At 36.2% G+C, this 21,726-nt stretch overlaps 1 protein-coding gene across 1 annotated transcript in view; it reads right to left on the bottom strand.

The window, feature by feature from the left end:
* The window catches only part of CCDC83 (coiled-coil domain containing 83), a 68,996-nt gene that overhangs the window by 8,472 nt on the left and 38,798 nt on the right, over positions 1-21,726 (bottom strand). Inside the window, exon 7 of the mRNA XM_044666018.1 lies at positions 4,406-4,527. Within this exon, the coding sequence (XP_044521953.1) occupies positions 4,406-4,527 (122 nt within the window). The remainder of the gene's footprint in view (positions 1-4,405; positions 4,528-21,726) is intronic.

The following is a 21,726-nucleotide window of genomic DNA, read 5'->3' as shown; positions in this document are numbered from 1 at the left end:
TAAGGATCTACTATATATATATAATATATATATTATATATATATATATATAATATATATATATATATATATATGTTCTTGCCAATGGAAATAAAAAAATATACCACAGACCTTTCACTCAAGGAGTTTATAAGGTGAAAACACATACACAAAAATATAATGTAAGGGAGAATATATTAAATGTTAGAGAAAGGAAATATAAAGAGGGAAATACTTTTACACTGAGAAGAGAAAGACTTCATGGAAGAAGAGACATCTAAGTTGGATGTAGAAGGAAATAATGGAATTTAATAGAGGGACTATCCCTTAAAGAAATGAGATGGAAAGAACAAAGTCTCAGAGATACAACAAGGAAGGACAAAAATAAAGCATATGGAGGAATGTAGTTTGACTATAAGAAACAATATATGAAGGCAAATATGCCAAGGAAAACCTATCAAGGTAATATCAAACCACATTATAGAGTTTCAGTATCAGGAATTCATGTGTTATTTGGCCTGTAGAGTCATTGCAGGTTTTTGAGTGGAAGAGTAAAATCTTTAGTGTTATGATTATGGAACTTGGAGCAGAGGAAGATTACACTGGTAGTCATGTGAAGGACAGATTGGAGAAGGAATTGAAAAGGAAGGAGCTTCCTATAACAACTAAAGACGAATTTAGGTCCCAATCCAGGATCACTGCAAGCAGAATTAAAAATAAGGAGACAAATTGATCTAAAATGTTCAAGTGAGAACACCAAATGGAGTCAGCTTCTTCATACGCCAAAACAGCAACAATAACAATAAATAGAAACACCAGGGACTTTCTGCCAAGACCACTATCAACATAGGAGACAGAATACCCATCTCCTACATACTTACTCTAAGAAAATCCTGAAATTTGCACTCAATTCTACAGCAGAACTCCCCCCAAAATCAATCTTTTGCTAATTTCCATTTTGATGAAAATAATAGATCACATCAGATAATATAAAAACAAAAATTTCATATGTATATCAAAATCAGCAATATACAATGAGAGGAGTACCTAAATGGAAATTCTTACCTCATATATATATATATATATATATGTATATATATACATATATATATGTAAAGAGAAAGGTAACTGAGTCAGAACATAAAAACTAACATAGAAAATTAGGGAAAAAAATCAAGATTAGAGCGGATATTTAATGTAATTGAAAATAAGAAAACAATTAAAAGCTAAACCCAAGAGCTATTTTTAAAAAAAGACTAATTGACAAATAAAAAGGTTAGAACAAAGTCAAATTACTGAAATTTCATATTCCCTTCCTGTATAAAAGGAAATTTTGAACCTTGGACTTCATCCCCCATAAGTCCCTTAGTTTTCCCAAAATTCCCTTTAATCTCTCCTGCGTCTCCACATTTGTGTGGTCATGTTACTGTTTTATAGCTGGCTATAACTCCTCCTTCTTTCTCTTTGGTTCGTGGGAGTGAGCTGGTAGTACCTTTTAGTTAGTCTCTTTTGTTAGTTTATTATCAATAAAATATTTATAAATATAATATTTAGTATTTTGCATATTAATTTTAATTTCCACACCCTATTCCATAGAATAGAAGCTCCTTGAGGTCAAGAATTTTGTTTTGTTTTGTTTTTTTGTCTTTGTATACCTAGTTTCTAAGCACAAGAAAGAAATAATATAAATTAAAATATTGCAATCCAATCCAAACCAATTTGGTTAAAACTAGCAAGCATGTAATGAGTGTTCACAATGTGTAAAATAGTGTGCCAGGTTTGGGGAATAATTTTTTTAAACTCTTACCTTCCACCTTAGAATCAATACTATGTATTGGTTCTAAGGCAGAAGCATGGTAAGGGCTAGGCAACGGGGGTTAAGTGACTTGCCCAGGGTCACATAGCTAGGAAATGTCTGTGGCCAGATTTGAATCTAGGACCTCCCATCTGTAGGCCTGGATCTCAATCCACTGAGTTACCCAGCTGCCCCCTGGGAATAAAATTTTAAAATGAAAAAAAAATCCCTGCCTTCAGGAAACTTACTGAAAGACATAAGATTTAAACAGAAAAGCCTATACATGATCATTTAAGACAGAGCTATATTTTGTAAGGCTTAAGGAGATGGGGCAGAGTCAAAATGGCAGATTAGGGGCAACCACTAAGCTTCAGGGGATAATGGGCCCTTCCTGAGGCAAGACCAGAGGACAGAACAAGAAAACAGTGACCATACTTCTTCCAGGATCACACTACCTTAGAAGCACCAAAAACTTGTAGTCCTTCAGAATTTGCTCTGAAAATAGCAGCACAAAAAGGCCTGAAGTTTGTAATAGTGCCTCCCTGTCCAAAAGTAAATAGAATCCAATTTTAACACGAAGCTCAAAGTCAAGAAATAGGCTAGAAAAATGAGCAAACAACAGAAAAAGAAACTCACTATAAAAAGCTGGTGCAGTAACAAGGAAGATCAAGAAACAAATTCAGAAGATAATGTAAAAATAGCTACCCAAAAACCCTCAAAGAAAAATGCTAATTGGACCAAACCCAATAAGAATACCTGGAAGAGTTTTAAAAAAAGAGATAAGAGTGGTGGAGGAAAAGTAGGAGAAAAAATGAGAATGATGCAAGAAAATTATGAAGAGAGAATTAACAGCTTGATAAAAGAGGCCCTAAAAATATTTTAAGAGAACACCTTAAAAATAAGACTTGGCCAAGTGGAAAAGGTGATTAAAAAGTTCACTCTTTATAAAGCAAAATTGATTAAATGGAAAAAAATCTCACTAAGGAAAATAATTCATTAAAATTTAGAATTGGGCAAGTGGAAGCTATGGGGCATCAAGAAACAATAACACAAAATTAAAAGGATGAAAAAAATAGAATAAAATATGACATATTTCATAGGAAAAACAATTAACCTGGAAAAATGATCAAGGTGAGAGATAATTTAAGAATTATTATGACAACAAAGCCATGACCAAAGAAAGAACTTAGAAATCATAGTTCAAGAAACCATGAAGGAAAATTACTTGCTATCTTAGATCCAGAAAGTAAAATAGAAATTGAAAGAATCCACTAATTACAGCCTGAGATCCCAAAATAAGAACTCCTAGAAATTATTATTGTCAAATTCCAGACTTCCCAGGTTAAAGAAAAAATACTTCAAGCAGCCAGAAATAAACAATTCAAGTATCATGGAACCATTAAATGGGGATGATGATACTTGCAATATATAACTCACATGGTTATGAGAAAAGTGCTTTATAAATTATTTTTGTTATCATCTTCATTACTGAGGTATTAAAATATATGAGAAATACAAGCAAAGTATTATGAGTTTGAATGATCATTTCCAGCTGTGGCAGAGAAGGCATCATGGAAAAAAGGTGCCTCTTGAGCTTAACCTTAAAGGATATTGCATTGTAATAGGACAAAGTACTCAGGTACAAACTCTCCAAATGGCCCTAACATGTCTTTATGCCTGTATCCCTATTTTCCTACTGACTTTTCACATACTGAAAATTCATATAGAATGCTTTGCCTGTTATGAACTCTTATTTCTATCATTTTATACTCACAACAATCCATATTGTATTTGTTTAATTTGCTTTTCCCACTACCTTTATAAAAACATATGACTAATAAACTATTTTTATTTCATTTTGTCAATATAATTCTGAATTCTAAATTTTCTACTATTTAGCCCCTTTTCCAGGATGCAATAAGGGACTGTTTTGTTACCAACATAAATAGAATGTTCAAAGTCAAGCATAGTTTAAAAAAAATAATTTTTAAAAATTCTGGAATGTTTGCTTTGACTCTATTCCTAATCCTCAGGCAAAGCAAATAGTTTTATGACCCATATTAGCAGGATCCTCCTAAGATCCTGTGGAATAGAGATTCAATGAACTCTTTCCATAAAATGCCTTTCCAGCAATTTTGCTAAATGCTAACCTTTTCATAAAATCTAAAATAACTACTGGCTCTGACACTAACCCTGATAATATTTCACCAAATTGTGCATTGTGCCAGTTATCTGTCTGGTTCATCTTAGAGCACAGTGCAATTGAAGCCAAGGTCATGAGTCTGATACACACATGAGTTATTTAGTTTTACACTATTTCAGGACCACAGGCTAAACAGAGTCCAGCAGTCTTGCAAGTAAGTGTTTTTATTCTAAAGGAGAACCAGGAAAAAGAGTTCAGATTTATCAGCATAAGTAGAAAATCTTCCCAAAGCCCTTATTCTACTCTTGGTAAATCAATATTATCCTCTACTTGCCATGCAAAAATATTTTTATAATAGCAACAGCAGTAGCCCTCTCCTTCCATTTGTCTATTGAACTCTGGATAGACTTAAGCACTTAAATAGACTAACTTAACTTTCACAATTTAAATGAGCAAAATGCCATTTCTAAATGTATTAATGACCCTCACCTGGGTATTTTGAGATCTACAAGTTTGCAATTGAATAGTTGACTTAAAAGCAATAAGTTTTCTTCTTCTAGATGGTGAACAGAAGCTTCCAATTCTGCTACTTCTTTCTTATGAAGTTCAACCTACCCCAAAAGGAGGAGAAAGAAAGAATATCTATATCTTAATAATAATCTATATTTATGTAGTGCTTTGTGATTAAAAAGCAACCTCTCATTTGGTCTTCACAACAACTATGAAATGAGCTGCTATATTATCAGTACTGCCATTTCACAAATGAGGAAACCAACATTCAGAGGGCATGTCTTGCCAAAAGGTACATAGCTAGGAAGAGGTAGAGACAAGTGTTGAATCTAAGTCTTTTGACACCAAGTGCTCTTTTCACAAATTGTTTTCTCTTTGTTAAACAACGCTAAGTTCTATCAATTTTTTTAAAAAAATATGTTATTTTCCTCAATTACATGTAAAATAATTTAAAATATTTATTTAAATTTTTTTTGCCCTCCCATCTCCTTCCCCTTTCCTGAGATAGTAAGCAATCTGATATGGATTTTATATATGCAATCAAATAAAACATCTTTACATATTGATCATTTTGTGAAAGAGATCTTAAACAAACAACAACAACAAAAAGAAATATAGTATGTTTTGGTCTCTGCATTCAAGCTCTATCAGTTCTTTCTCTGAAAGCAGATGGCATTTTTCATCATGAGTCTCTGGGATTGTCATCACGTATTACTGAGAATGACTAGGTTCATCAAAAATATTGCTGTGATTGTGTACAAAGTTCTTATGGTTCTGCTCACTTCACTTTGCATCAGTTCACATAAGAATTTCCAGGTTTTTCCAAAATCATCCTGCTCATCATTTCTAATAGTACAATGGTATTGAATTACAATCATATATCACAACTTGTACAGACATTTCCCAGCTGATGGACAATCCCTCAATTTCCAATTCTTTGCCACCACAAAGAGAGCTACTCTAAATATTTTTGTACAAATGATCTGTACAATATACAGGTATGACCACAAAATTAGAAAATTTTCCTTCTCTTAAAACCTTGAGTTAGACTCTACCTTGTTTTATACATCCCCAACCTTCTCCAAACCCTGGTGACAAAGCCATGAATTTGAGGCATGGGGAAACCAAGAGCGGATATCAAGCTTGGGCATATCTTTTTAGGTAAAAATAGCAGGGCTACACATAGACTTCATCTGCTCCAAACTATATGCAGCATGAAGGAATCTAGCAATGCCCTAAATGATTTATGGAATTTTTGATAAAGTGAAAGTTATAAACCTCTTGACTTTCTGTACAATGTATTTAAGGTTTATCTTTGGGAACATTTTGAGTTGTGTCAGATCTGATACATGAAATGGAATTGGAGAAATTGAGTAGATTAATTGGAAATAGGATCATAAGATCATTTGTAGTGACCTGAATGAACTTTCTACCCCAGGTGCCCATCTAATTCAGGAATGGCCTTTTCTTCTCTTATTATGCTCCTGACTTGGGACCAAGTAACTGATAGAGAGGGGTTGAAAATGGGCATAAAAAGATGTGTGTAATTCTGTGTTTCAGTAAATTTTCTATGTCTAACTTTGTGTCACAAAATTAAATTCAAGTTGTTTTTAGTTATCATTCCTTAAGGTCAGAGATATAGAGCTGAAAAAGATCAAGGAGGCCAATTCAATCAAACTTCTTCATTTTACAGATAAGGAAACTGAAGCATAAAGATTGACTTGTCCATAGATATTATGTGTCTGGGAAGATATTTGAACTCAGGTCTTTCCTAACTGTCAGACACTCTACCCACTCTATACTACCTCTAATATTTAAGCATTATTCATGCTTCCTGTTTTGTTAATCCCTTGAAGATAATGAAGATAGCTATATATTTTTTTTAACCTGGATTAGTAAACAGTTAAATTCAAAATTGTAAAGGAACTTGTTAATGCTTTGGAAACTCATTTTTAGATTAGTCTTCATTGGATGTATTTTGATAATACTCACCTTAAGGGCATGATGTCTTTTTCATTAAATACCTCCACAAGGGTAATATTCTAGTGCCTTACTGTGGAGTGCAAATTACCTCAAAGCCCAAATACAAGGAAATAAGCTCCAGTGGACTATACCAAGAGTAAGAGATTTGAAGCATTTTCCAAGAGAAAGATTTTATTTGCCATGGCCATATGCTATCATCTTCTCTCTCTCTCTTCCTTTTCACAACCAAATTCCTGGAAAAAACCAATTATGTGCTTTTCCTCTACTTCCTTAATTCTCATATACTTCTGAATCCTTTTCCACCTGGTTTCTAACCTCACCATTTGACCATAACTGCATTCTCTAAAATGACTGATGCTAAACCATACTAGTGAGGGATCTCAACCTTCCCCTATCAGAATTAGATAAATCAAACCAAAAAATAAATAAGAAAGAAAGGGAAGTGAATGAAGTGTTAGAAAAATTAGAACTAATATATATCTGGAGAAAAATAAACAGAGATAAATAGGAATATACCTTCTTCTCAGTAGCACATGGCATGTATACAAAGATTGACTATGTACTAGGGCATAAAAACATTGCGAACAATTGTAGGAAAGCAGAAATAATAAATGCAATTTTTTTCAGATGACAATGCAATAAAAATCACAATCAATAAGGGCTTATGGAAAGTGAAATGAGGGAAGAGCAGAAATGGGTTGCAAATAGAAGTTTGCAAAGAGAAAAGTGTAATGGATCAGACTGCACGCAGTGGAATTGGGAATGTGAATTCTTGAATGTTGGAGATAGATAAAGGTGGACACCAATGCTTGCTGGGGGCTTTTTGGACTTCTTGTTGGGGAAAAGGCCTAAAGCTAAAACTTCCTGTTTTCTTTCTCTGGGAGCTGAGGAGGTTTGGTTTGTTCCCAATCCCCTGGAACCAAAGCTACTCACTTGTGTGTTTCTGTTTGGAGAAATCTTTTAGTCATATATATCTAAAAGTGTTTCTTGCCTTCTAAGAGAGTGTTCCCAGCTGATTTAAAAATCTGTGCCAGCTAAACAGTATACCTGTCAGTGGTGAGAAGGTTGAAGCCCTCTTGGGCCTAACCCTGCTAGGGTTGAACCCTATCATAAAGGATTCAACCAAAACTACTCTGAAGAATGATATATCTTACCAAAGTAATTTGGGAGGATTATTAGTCAGGTAGTCAGATAGCTTGGGGAAATTTAGACAGACAGTGTTAGGCCTAGGGAATTTGGAAGGAAAATGAATATACCCTCATGTGAGGATCATAGAAGATGGGAAATTTAGCTAGACCCATCAGTGTTAGGGTATTGTACTTCATTAATCCTCCCCTGCATCAAACTGTGTTTTAAAATAAACCCCTGTCCTGTTCTGAACTCTGTCTGGTGGTCTTAGCACACTGGTCACTCAGAGAATGCTTTTTTCTGTGGAGTACCAAGATACCAACTAAACCTTGGTATCTTATCATTCCTAACACCAACCTTCAAGAATATCCTAATATTTTAAAAGACAGATTTAAAATTAATTGAAAACTAAATAATCTAATTTTCAAAACTGGTGGGTCGAATTACCTGCAGTGATTAATTGCCAAGGAGACCTAGGCTGCATTCAGTTACTGCATTCAGGAACTGGCTTAAAAAGAGCCTTCTTTAAGTATTCTCAATATGATCGCCTGAAAACAATCCCCATCTCTAATGTGACATAATCACTCCACAGAATAAAGATCTAAAAATAAGGAAGGAAAGGGGACAGCTAGGTGGCCAAGTGGAGAGAGAGCCAAGTCTGGAGTTGGAAGGTCCTGGGTTCAAATCTGACCTCAGACACATCTTGGCTGTGTGTCCCTAGACAAGTCACTTAATCTCCACTGCCTAGCCCTTTACTGCTCTTCTGCTTTGAAATTAATACTTATTATCAATTCTCAGACACAGGGGAAGGGTTTAAAAATAATAATAAAAATAAGGAAGGGAGCGTAAAAAAACCTGGTGGGTCAAATAATAAATCAAAGAAACAATTACTGAAACAGGGGTGCCCATTATCACCATTATTATTTAATATTGTACTAGAAATGCTAGTGGTAGCAATTAGAGAAGAAAAAGAAATTAAAGGAATTAAAGCAGGCAATGAGAAAACTAAACTATCGCTCTTTGCAGATGACATGATAGTCTACTTAAAGAATCCTAGAGAATCAACTAAAAAGCTAGTGGAAATAATAACTTTACCAAAGTTGCAGGATATAAAATAAACCCACATAAATCATTAGCATTTCTATATATTTCAAACACAACTCAGCAGCAAGAATTAGAAAAATAAATTCCACTTAAAGTCACCCTAGGCAATATAAAATATTTAGGAATCTATTTGCCAAGACAAATTCAGGAATTATATCAACACAACTACAAAACACTTTCCACACAATTAAAACTAGATCTAAATAATTGGAAAAAACATTAGTTGCTCATGGGTAGGACAAGCTAATAAAAATGTCAATCCTAACCAAATTAATTTACTTATTCAATGTCATACCTATCAAACTTCCAAGAAAATTTTTTATTTAATTAGAAAAAATTATAACAAAGTTCATTTGGAAGAACAAAAGATCAAGAATATGAAGGGAAATAATGAAAAAAATGTGAAAGATGGGGCCCAGCAGTACCAGATCTTAAACTGTATTATAAAGCAGTGATCATCAAAACAATATGGTGCTAGCTAAGAGATAGAAGGGAGGATCAATGGAATGGACTTATAGTAAATTACCTTAGCAAGATAGTATGTGATAAACCCACAGATCCCAGTGCTTGGGACAAAAACCCACTATTTGACAAAAATTGCTGGGACAATTGGAAAACAGTTGGGAGTGTTACAAATAAAATTTATATAAAAGGATACATTTAAAAATATTAGGCTTTTATTTAGAGCCATTTTGATAATTAAAAAAACCATGTGCTTGCTAAGATCTAATTCAAATGCCCCACCATACCTTCCCCCTGGCTGCTTCCTAGGAAAGAAAGGGTCCCAATTAAGTTCTGAGTCTTTATACCTCTGTCTATGTAATCACACTTCCTGCCACCATATTATGTAAGAGGAATCACGGCAAATGTAGTTTTCAAGTCCCCTAAATATCCACAGGAAGTTTATATTATGGATCTCAATATTAAGACCCCCAAATTTCCAATATCACATTTCCCCCTGAAGAGTGGTGAGAGACTGGTCTCCTTGAATGCTCTTGTAAACATAACTAACTTTTAAATTACAGAAATTTGGAAAAAAAGAGGATAAAAATAATGATCCAATGGTTGCTAGCTGCATTGACAAAGTGCCAATTGGGGCAGTCCCCTTTGACATAAGAATGTATTCAAAACACATGCATTCAACTCCTCATAGTTCAATCAATTGCACCCCAAAGTTCATTTGGATCTTCATGATCCAGTGAAGATTCTTTAGGCATCTTCAAGGTGTCTTCTCCAAACAGGTTCTTTGTCTGGATTCTGGAGAGATGGCAAATTTCTTATCCTAAAATTACTCTCAAAGAATTTAAACTTTACATTATAGATTATAAAACATACATCCCCTTCTGAGGAGAATTTTACATTCCCCTCTGAAATTACTCTCAAAAGAATTAAAATTTTACATTATAGATTATAATACAGACATTATGATTATAAAACTTACACACACCCCTGAGGAGAATGAATCACACATTTTCCCCTGAAGAGAGTACCCAGGTCAGCTAAGGATACATGGCTGAGTCACAAGGTTGTATGAAATCAATTGGCAAAAGAAATAAAAAAATAAAAATAAAATCCAAATAAAAGAGAAAAAATTAACTTGTGAATGAAATGTAAAATGTCAAAGTCTTATGTGCAAAACATGTAAGGAAAAATAAACTTATAATAGGTCCTTGAATAAAGGCCCAATTAAAGTGATTTAAGCAGTTTGAAATTACCCATTCAGGAGCCAAGACTACAGAAAATTGCCATTCTATATATAAGAAAAATAACAGGACCAAATATGTGTGCAAAGGAAGTGTCTTTCCCTTGTCTGATTAGCCTGCACCTTCTCAGGGATGAGCCATAATGATAGACAATCTTAGTTGCTTGACTAGGAATGAAGCTCTGGGGAAGTCTGGCCTCTAACATATGTCAGAAAAGCTGCAACCCCAACCTCAAACACTAGTTGAAAGCCCTTCAGTATTGGCATAGAAACTTCCTTGATCCATGGTCTGTATGACCTTTTGCTCCCTGGCACTTTGCAGATTCTCAGTTGGTCTCCATGACCTTATGGCTCTTTTGCTCCTTTCTCCTGGAATCAGACAGAAAGACATTAATCACAGTCCCATAATATTTACCAATAATTGGCAGGTTGCCATAGTCTAAGGCTTTTTGGGTATGCATTAATATTATAGCAAATATATATTTATATTAAAGTTATATTACTGTAAAATCAAAAAAGGATTAACATTGATTATATGTACTTTCAGTATGAGAAAATGAGAAAAAGGAAAAAGAGTCAATTACTCTACTAAAAAATTAAAAGGAAAAGCAATAAGAAAATTTAAAAATTCAGGGAAAAATACAATATTTTCAAGTATAAAAATGAGAAAGAAAAAAACAAATTGTATTGCACTTACAAGGAAAAATAATAAAAGAATGTTTTAAAAATCAAAAAATATATACATATATATAGAGAGAGCTTAGAATTAGTGAAAGGTTTTTCACCCAAAAATGAGATCCATTTCCTGTTAAGCTTTTGTATGAACTGTGAGTGTCAATGGTTTTTACAAAATAGCAGATTCATAATACACATTCAAATAAAGTATCATAATTTCCAATAACACATTTAAAGACAATAGCAAACAAACCCATTATTGTAACCAATTATTATGATGTTTAAAAATTTTATACTTGTCACAAATTCAACAGGTATAAAAATCATTCAGCCTTGGCTGAGATATTTTCTTAACAAACTCTATTACTACCTCTGTAGCAATTGCGGGACAGAGCCTAAAAAAATATGATTATAAAAACCTTTTGGGTCTAAGTTATCCTCAGGAATTCTAGTCCTTCTAATGGGAAAGCAAATCAAAACAAAGAGACAAAACATCAAGCATACAGGAGCTCTCCTGGCTTCCTGTATAATATACAAAAGCTTGGGCAGGAAACTCCATTTGTTTCCTCTAACCCTTTAAGATAACATTCTTTATAATAAATATATAAAACCTTATCATTCATCCAGAAGGGTACTAGGCATCTAAAATCAATTCTAAAGACCCTTTATAAAATTATAATTTAAATTCTCAAGGCATCATAGTCTTCTTCAAGGTTATATACAATCATCAAGATTGAATAAAAACTTAAGGCATGTGATCCTATAGTTGAAATGACAAATGCAGTATAAATAAGTCTTATGGGCTTTTTACAACTAAAAAATGTTTAAGATGTTCATAAATGGTACAGATAACAGAATTAGATTAATACGGGTAAACAAAAAAATTGAAACCTTAAAGAAATCAGGAAATACAATATAAGGAACAGATTACAAGCAATGCAGTCAAAAAACCCTTTTTACCAATTCTAATAGATTTATTCACTATTTGGGAGTTATAATAAAATCATAAACAGAATTAATCTAGCAGCCAAAACTTCATTAGCTTAAATGATCCAGTGTAACATAAAAATCAACAAAACAACAATCAGGAAAATACAATAAGATACAGAGACTTTTAAAAAACCCATGCAGTCTGAGGTTTAAAATCCACCTCTAGTCCAATTCAAGTTTATGTACTGAGTACAATGTGCATGACTCCATAAGGGTCATATAGTTCAGAGTCTTGGGCAGGCCGTGTGTGTGTGTGTGTGTGTGTGTGTGTGTGTGTGTGTGTGTGTGAATCCCTCCCTTGAGTTTCAGGCAAGATAATCACAAGGAATGGTAGGAAGAAAAAGAACATCCCAGAAGTGGGGTCTGCTAGGGTCCACCTGCTAACTCAGTCCCCTCCCCCAGAGCAGAGCATGGAAGCCAATTTGGGGTAAGGACTGGAAAACCTGCAGGTTGGGAATCCCATGTGGAGCAAAGGTTGTGGAGGGGGAGCTAGGTCAGGTTTTAGAACAGGGGTTGGCAACCTTTTTCGCCATGAGAGCCATAAACACCACATTTTTCAAAATGTAATTTCATGAGAGCCATACAGTGCTCACAGTGCGCACTCCTATAACAGTGCACGCTCCTGTAACGGCACCTGAAGAAAATTGGCTTTATGGCTCCTGAAGAAAGAGCCATATGTTGCCGACCCCTGTTTTAGAAGAACCACATTGAGGGCTCATGGGAGGAGGAAGGTAGCTAGAGAAGCTTTTTTTCAGGTTAAAAGTCATTAATGTCTATGAATAACACACCTGGGAAAATCCCAGGTGTGTGCAATGAGAAAGAGGGTTTTGTTTTTACTTCCCAAGTCTTAAGCAGCGGTTGGTGTCCTCAGAGGAGCTCCGGGTGGTGACTGGGTCAGTAGCAGCAGCAGGCGGGGGATTGGGGGTGGGCAGCAGAGGCAGCAGCAGGCATCCGCATTGGAATGGCTCAGCAGGAACTGGGATCAGCACTGGGACCAGCTAAGTCTGGCATTTGGGGGGCAAGGTCAGAAGCCAGAAGTGGCTTCTCCCCAAGGGGAAAATCAGTTGGGTGGGGCCTAAACTGGCTGAAGCAGCTTCCAAGGTAATTGGGATAATGATTGGCAGGCAAAAACAAACTGCTGCTATCAGCAAAAACATGGTGTTCAAAGCCACTTTCCCCTTTCCCTGAAAAGCAACCACGTGGCTGGGGAGAATGGGGAGAAGAGAAATAACAAAACCAAAAACTTTCCCCTTGTAGAAGGTTGCTCAAAAGAACTGAGCAGAGTGGGCAAAAATAGCACAAGAGCAGGTCTGAGGCTCCAGAGAGGATCAGGAGGTGTCTCAGAGTTCTGCCTGCATAAAAAATCATGGCAAAAGTTGCATGGCTTGGTAGGCTATCTGAAAAATTGAGAGTTATGTTTCAAAAGTGGTTGCCATAACTGTTACAAATAAAATTGATATAAAAGGATATATTTTAAAATATTAGGTTTTTATTTAGAGCCATTTTGATAATTAAAAAACCATATGCCTCCTAAGATCTAATTCAAATGCCCCACCATGCCTTCCCCCTGGCTGCTTCCTAGGAAAGAGAGCATCCCAATCAAGTTCTGAGTCTTTATACTTCTGTCTACATAATCACACTTCCTGCCACCTGTATTACATAAGAGGAATCATGGGAAATGTAGTTTTCAAGTCTCCTGAATGTCCACAAGAAGTTTATATCAAGGATCTCAATATTAAGACCCCCAAATTTCCAATATCACAGGAGAGAATAGGTTTAGTTCAACATCTCACACCCTATACCCAAGATAAATTCAGAATGGGTAAAAGCTTAAATATAAAGAGGGAAATTATATATAAATTCTGTGAACCTAGAATAGTATACCTGGCAGATCTCTCAGAAAGGAAAGAATTTAAGACCAAGTAAGAGATAGAGAATATTACAAAATGTAAAATGAATAATTTTTATTATATTATATTAAAAAGGTTTTGTACAAACAAAACCAATGCAACCAAAATTAGAAGGGAAGCAACAAATTGGGGAAAAAAATCTTTCCTTTCTGAGAGATCTGCCAGGTGTACTATTCTTTTATCACTACATCCTTTCCCTTGCTGCTTTAGGGGGTAATTCTGTTCATAAATATCCACTATCCTTTTCATTAAGATTTTATAAAAGAATTTGTATTCTAGAAACCATTGAGGCCCTTGGCTGTTATATATCCTTCCTTGGCAAGGAGGGCAAATATTTGCTAATTTAGAGGAGTTTTAAAGTTGTTGTCCCCCAGTTGTGCAGTCTCAACTTCAAGGTGGCATCATGATTCCAGAGTGATGTCAGAGAATGGAAAGGGAGAGTTCAACACAGGGAAAAGTTCCCTTAATAGTCTGTGGGTTCCTTTTTTAATTGCCTGTTGTATTTAATAAACTTCTTCCATGCTCCATCTCTTGATACCTTGGTGCTAGCAAAGGAAGTAAAGACACCAAAATGAGAGCAAAATACATGAAATTCCATATTAAGAGAAATGCTGACTTTGAAAAAAGGGAGGTACACTTATAAGAGGTCTCCCATTATAATATTAATTTTTAGCCTTTGAAGTACTAGTACTGGCTGGTACATCAGACATTGCCAGGACTTTAGATGTTTACAAATTATTTATAGAAAGAATTGGCTCTACCCTTTGAGCCTGTAATCCTCCTACTGAGTCTGTATCACAAAGAGATAAAAAATGTGGGGGGTGGAGGGGTAGGATCTACTTTTACAAAAATATTTATAGTAGCTCTTTTTGTGGTGACAAAGAATTGGAAATTAAGGGGATGTCCATCAACTGAGGAATGACTGAACAAATTGTGGATGGAATACTATTGTGCTATAAGAAATGAACAGAATGATTTCAGAAAAAGCTGGAAAGACCAAGAGGAACTGATGCAAAGTGAAATAAGCAGAATCTTGTACACAGTAATGACAATACTGTACAATGATCAACTGTGAAAGACTTAGCTACTATTAGAAATACAATGATCCAGGACAATTAAAGGATTTATAACAAAGCATGCTATCCACTTCCAGAGAAAGAACTATTGGAATTGGAGGGCAGATCAAAACATACTATTTTTCACTTTTGTTTTTATTTGTGTTTTTATTTGGGGGGTTTGGTTTTATATATGAGTATTTACTTACAACAATGACCAATACAGAAGTGAATTTTGCATGATAATATATGTATAACCCAGATCAAATTGCTTATCATCTCTGGGAGGGAGAGGAAAGGAAGGCAGGAACACAGTTTGGATCTTATAATTTCAGAAATGTAGTTGGGGGAAATATTTTCATTTTTTACTCAAAGATATTTTATTATATGCATAATATTTTTATTCAAAGATATTTTATTTCCCCAATTACATGGAATAACAATTTTCAACATGCATTTCCCAAAATTATAAGTTCTAAATTGTCTCCCTCTCTCCCTTCCCTCCCTGCTCTTGGAGATGGAAAGCAATAACAACATTTTTTTTTTTTGCATTTGTTTTTTTTTTAGAAAAATTTTTCCATGGTTACATGATTCATGTTCTTGCTTTCTCTCTGCTCAACCCCCTAACCCCCCAGTAGCCAATGCACATTTCCACTGGTTTCTTCCTGGATGGTAGATCAAGACCTATTTCCATATTATTGATAATTGTTCTAGGGTGGTCATTAAGTGTCTACATCCCAAATCACGTCTGCATCAACCCATGTATTCAAGCAGTTGTTTTTCTTCTGTGTTTCCACTCCTGTAGTTCTTCCTCTAAATGTGGATAGCATTCTTTTCCATAAGTCCCTTAGAATTGTCCTGGGTCATTGCATTGCTGCTAGTAGAGAAATCCATTACATTTGATTGTACCACAGTGTATCAGTCTGTGTACAACGTTCTTCTGGCTCTGCTCCTTTCGCTCTGCATCAATTCCTGGAGGTCATTCCAGTTCACATGGAATTCTTCCAGTTCATTATTCCTTTGAGCACAATAGTATTCCATCACCAGCATATACCACAATTTGTTCAGCCATTCCCCAATTGATGGGCATAGCCTCATTTTCCAGTTTTTTGCCACCACAAAGAGCGCAGCTATAAATATTTTTGTACAAGTCTTTTTCCCTATGATCTCTTTGGGGTACAAATCCAGCAATGGTGTGGCTGGATCAAAGGGCAGGCATTCTTTTAATGCTCTTTGGGCATAGTTCCAAATTGCCATCCAGAATGTTTGGATCAATTCACAATTCCACCAGCAATGCATTAACGTCCCAATTTTGCCACATCCCCTTCAACATTCATTACTCTCCCCTGCTGTCATTTTAGCCAATCTGCTGGGTATGAGGTGATACCTCACAGTTGTTTTGATTTGCATTTCTTTAATTATTAGAGATTTAGAACACTTTCTCATATGCTTATTGATAGTTTTGATTTCTTTATCTGAAAAAATAAAATAAAAAAAGAATTGGATCAAACTAAGAATACTTATACTAGCTTTGCAGAGATTCACTTAAAAAATCTGGGCTACACTAAAGTTTCAGATTTAGAATACAATAATTAAAAAAAATTATACAGGTTTAGTCTTTTAGCTATATTCTACTCAGTATAAATCTTGTTAATAGTATAAAAAATTTGGTTCTTTTATAGCTGTTCTAAAGTAAATTATATTATTGTGTGTTGAAGGGCCTTGGAAAAAATAGGTATCGGTGGGAGTAATAACCCTATTAAATTCTTGGTTAACTGACCTTCAGAAGTTGGAATATAACTTCAACAAAGACAGTTGGTTGTAAGGGTATCTACAGGCTGTGATGACCTCAGTCCTGGAAACATATTGCTTGATACTGTGGACTCTTGAGGGTAAAGTACTGACTGATTAGTGCCTTCAGACAGGAACACAACACAGGGGCTGCAATATGCAGGATATCTGATGTGTGATGTCTCTAAATTCTCAAAGAAATACCTAGCGAGGGAACCTCATCAGTCTCTAAACCTTTCAATGGTCCTCTTTACCTGGTTTCAGTTCCTTGATCCACACTAGGGAATTGCATTGCTTTCCATTTTGTAAATTAATCTTTGCCATACCAAGCAACCCATTCATCTCATGATCCTTATAACTATTATTTTGGGGATTTGAACAGTTATAGATTGCAGATATAATAGTCTATAAACTGATTTGGTGGTTGAGTGTGAACCAGTAGTTGAAGAGACTTGATTGAAGATAAGTCTTCTATAAAAACTTCTTTATAATATTTACTTCCATAGGAGCAGTGATAGGAAAAGGAAATTGGAGATATTGAAATTGGAAAGTTTAGGAAATATAATTCTCTAATTCTAAGTTATCTTAACTAAACCCAACCCCAAATCTGATCTTTGAGGGACTTTCTTCTCCCTTCACCAAAGTCGAGGCTGATCTAGCTACTCTTACTGACTCATCCCCAAAATTAACCAACTTTCTATGCTTAACTAAAATATAAACTTAATAAACAGAGAGGAATAAGTCAGACTTCTTTCCTGCTGCTCTGATAAAAATTTCAGCTTGATAGAATTTCAGACTTCTCCACTCAGCTTTTACTCTCTCCTGCCACTACTGGTGAAACAGAGGAACTGCAGTAGCACTATTCTCTTGTCTGCTAGGATGTTTTTCAAAGATAAATTCACCAGATTGTCTCCAATTCTCAGAGCAAGCTCCTTGGGCAGCCTTCCTTGATCTGCACTATCCAAAGAGTGTTCGTTGGTTCAACCGCCTTTCTCAAGGCTCCTTGGAAAAATTCTCTTCCCATCATTCCTCTTTAAGATTCCACTCTGACTTAAAGAAATCCAACTTACTCAACTCCTCTCTCTTATCCACCTATTCCCTCTATCAAGAAATTTTGTTATTGCTTATCTAATTACCAAACAACCTACTACATAACCCAAGAAAGCACTATAAGTATGGAGGACAGTATTGCTCTCTGAGACATGGGGCTCTCCAGAGAGTTGGGGTACTTAACTCAAGAAACACTAAATCTTTCCATTTTCAGGAGTATGGAGCAATGCTTTCAGTAGGGCTATATATTATCAAATAGGGAGATTTGTTAGGTTCTCAGGAGTATGAAGCTTGCCAATGAGAGTAGAGAGCAAGAGTTAGGAGATAAAACAGAAAGAAGTTGGTCATATATACATGCATTCCACTCCATGGAGGAAAACTCATGCTACATGGTTCCTTTAGGGTACCATAGATCCCTATGGCACCAGAGGTGGCAATGGACAAAGGTAGCAATGAAGCAAGAGATCCAGCAGAAGAGTTTCTGGACCAAGCTTGCTGGACTCCATTAAGGAATTTCTGGATCAAACAAGAAGTGCAAAGGTCAGAGCCACCAAGTAGAGGAGTACAACCAGATGGAAGCTTTCATTGCATTGCACATTTCATGACCTGAAGGTCTTAGAGAGAGAGAGAGGCAGATTAGTCATGTCATTGCTTTTCCTTTAATGGAAGTCCTACCTAGGGGGTATTATAAGGCTAGAAGAATATAAAGTTTTCTGGAGAGGTGGAGCTAAAAAAGATGCTTGGCCCTGTAGCAATCCTGATTTATTTACCTTGTAGAGTTGGGTTGGGGAAGGAGTATGCCAATTTAAGGCAATATTATAATTCTTTTTTTTTAAACCCTTGTACTTCGGTGTATTGTCTCATAGGTGGAAGATTGGTAAGGGTGGGCAATGGGGGTCAAGTGACTTGCCCAGGGTCACACAGCTGGGAAGTGGCTGAGGCCGGGTTTGAACCTAGGACCTCCTGTCTCTAGGCCTGACTCTCACTCCACTGAGCTACCCAGCTGCCCCCAATATTATAATTCTTGATGGTTTTATAAATGTCTGGGATGTGGTGATCATAAGAGAGGGGAGGAGATTTATTTTGACTAAAATCTTGGAATGCATCCTTTCTATTTTTTGTCTTATCTTTTAAATAAGGCATGTTTGAGAGTTGATGTTTATTTGCTTTTAGCTTTGGTGTTTGCATAGAAGCCGAAGACATTCCATAGATACTTATTGTCACTTTCTGACCCTTCTAGTAGAACCTCTGTTTGGAGGCATAAGTCAAAAATGGGGAATTAGCAAGAAGCCACAAGACTGGACCTAGTACATGAAACCATGTAAGCTCAAAGCAATGGTTCCAGGTCATATGTGTGCATCTATATATCTATACATACATGCCTAGACATACTCACATGTATATATGCATTTGTATGTGTATATATCTATAGATGTATACATATACACAAACACGCATGAACACAAAATGTATATGAATGGATGAATATAGATATGGAGGGAATAGTATTAGACCTGTGATTTTATTGGTATAGGCAACTCTTGAAGAAATTTCCTCAGTATGATAGAAACTAGTTATAGATCAACATCACCCATTGTATACCAAAATAAGGTAAAAATGGGCACATGATTTAAACATAAAAAGTCATATCTTAAGCAAATTAGGGAGGCATGGAATTGTTTACCTATTAGATGTATAGACGAGGCAAGAATTTATGACTAAACAAGAGATAGAGACCATTCTAGGGTATAAAATAGATAATTTTTATTATATTAAATTAAAAAATTACGTACAGGTTCCGGGTTAAGATGGCGGCAGAGTAAGAAGCAGCTCTAAACCTCTCCTGACCGAAACACACAAAACTCCTCAAGGGGACATAAAAACAAGTCCAGACGAACGGAGGAACCCCACAACAGGGCACAGCGTGGAAGGTACGTGGAATCGAGACATTTCCAAGCCAAAAAGGGCTCTCACTCACTCAAGCGCGAGCTGAGCAACCGCCCCACCCCCACTCCCTCCACACTCACCTATAGCTCTGAACCCAGCTAAAAAGAAATAGAGCAAGTTTGGGGCACCCATCGAGTCATCAGCAGCTCCGGGACCTGTTCCCGAGAGCAGCAAGACTTAGGACCCCATTAAGTCAAGAACGCACGCGAAACCTGAGCGCGCGCGCTCGGGAGCGGACGCTGGGAGCGGAGCGCCGGCTGAGCAGAGGCGTGGGTGCCGGCTGAGCAGAGGCCTGGGTGCCGGCTGAGCAGAGGCGTGGGTGCCGGCTGAGCAGAGGCAAACACAACCAGGAACTAAAGCCTAAGTGGGGAACCAGTGCAGACAGGTATACGACTGTGGAAGTAGCTCCCTGAGACTTGTAAAGAAACCTCCTGCAGAGGTTCAAGCAAGGGAATCCACCAGGGGGCCTGACCTTGGAAAAAACTAGAACTCAGACCTCAGGACTGAGCGCGAGGATAAACCTGAGAAGCTGCTGGGCTAATGATGGCTAACCAGTTACAGGAAATTCAGAAGAGAAAGAATAATAACAAAAAAAAGAAGTCTTTAACACTCGACAGCTTCTACACAGAGAAAATCCAGACAACCCAGCAAACAGAGGAGGAGAACAAACAACCATCCAGACCCTCCCCAAATAAGGAAAACTCCTCACAACCTATGGAAGAGTTCAAATCTGAGATTTTGAGGAAAATGGAAGAGATCTGGCAAGAAAATAACAGCTTAAAAGGTAGAATCTTGCAACTGGAAAGCGAGGCTCAGAAACCAAATGAACTGATAAGCAAATTGAACACAAGAAATGACCAGATTGAAAAGGAATACCAGAAGATTATGGCCGAAAACAAGAAGATTATGGCCGAAAACCAAAAGATTATGGCCGATTACCAGAAGATTATGGCCGAAAATCAATCCCTAAAGGCTAGAATTGAGCAAGTAGAAACTAATGATCTCTCAAGACAACAAGAACAAATAAAACAAAGCCAAAAGACTGAAAAAATAGAAGGAAACATGAAATATCTCAATGAGAGAGTGACAGACCAAGAAAACCGGTCTAGAAGAGACAATTTGAGAATAATTGGTCTTCCAGAAAAACCAGAAATTAATAAAAACCTGGACTCTATACTAACAGAAATAATTCAGCAAAATTGCCCTGAAGTCCTACAACAAGAAGGCAATATAGACATTGAAAGGATTCATAGAACACCTGCGGCATTTGATCAAGAAAGGAAAACACCAAGAAACATCATTGCAAAATTCAAGAGTTTCCAAGCAAAAGAAAAAATCTTACAAGAAGCCAGAAAGAAACAATTCAAATATCAAGGAGCAACAATCAGGATCACACAGGATCTGGCAGCCTCAACACTAAAAGACCGCAAGGCGTGGAATACAATATTCAGAAAGGCAAGAGAGCTGGGCCTGCAACCACGGATCAACTACCCATCAAAATTGACTATATATTTCCAAGGGAAAGTATGGGCATTCAACAAAATTGAAGAATTCCAGGTATTTGCACAGAAAAGACCAGGGCTAAATGGAAAGTTTGATATCCAACCACAAAAATCGAGAGAAACCTGAAAAGGTAAATATGATACAGAGGGGAAAGAAAGAAAACTTATAATTTTTAAATTTGCCTTTTTAAGGGCCTCAGTGAGATCTAATTATCTGTATTCCTATGTAGAGAAATGTTATGTTTAATTCTCTGTAGTGAACTCTATTCACTATTATAATATTCACTATTATAGTAATCAGAAGAATAATTAACAGGGTGAGGGTGGAACACTAAATAATCTAAGATGGCATGGGGGATGGGAAAAAGGGGGAGAATAGCAGGGGTCACCAAGAGAAACTTGAGCGAATAAGAAAATAGAATATTCTATTACACACAAAGAGGGCATGGAAGGGAGAGGGGAC

Source organism: Gracilinanus agilis, chromosome 3 (assembly GCF_016433145.1).
Source record: "Gracilinanus agilis isolate LMUSP501 chromosome 3, AgileGrace, whole genome shotgun sequence".
Classification (NCBI taxonomy): Eukaryota; Metazoa; Chordata; class Mammalia; order Didelphimorphia; family Didelphidae; genus Gracilinanus; species Gracilinanus agilis.
This window is presented reverse-complemented; position numbering and strand designations above follow the sequence as displayed.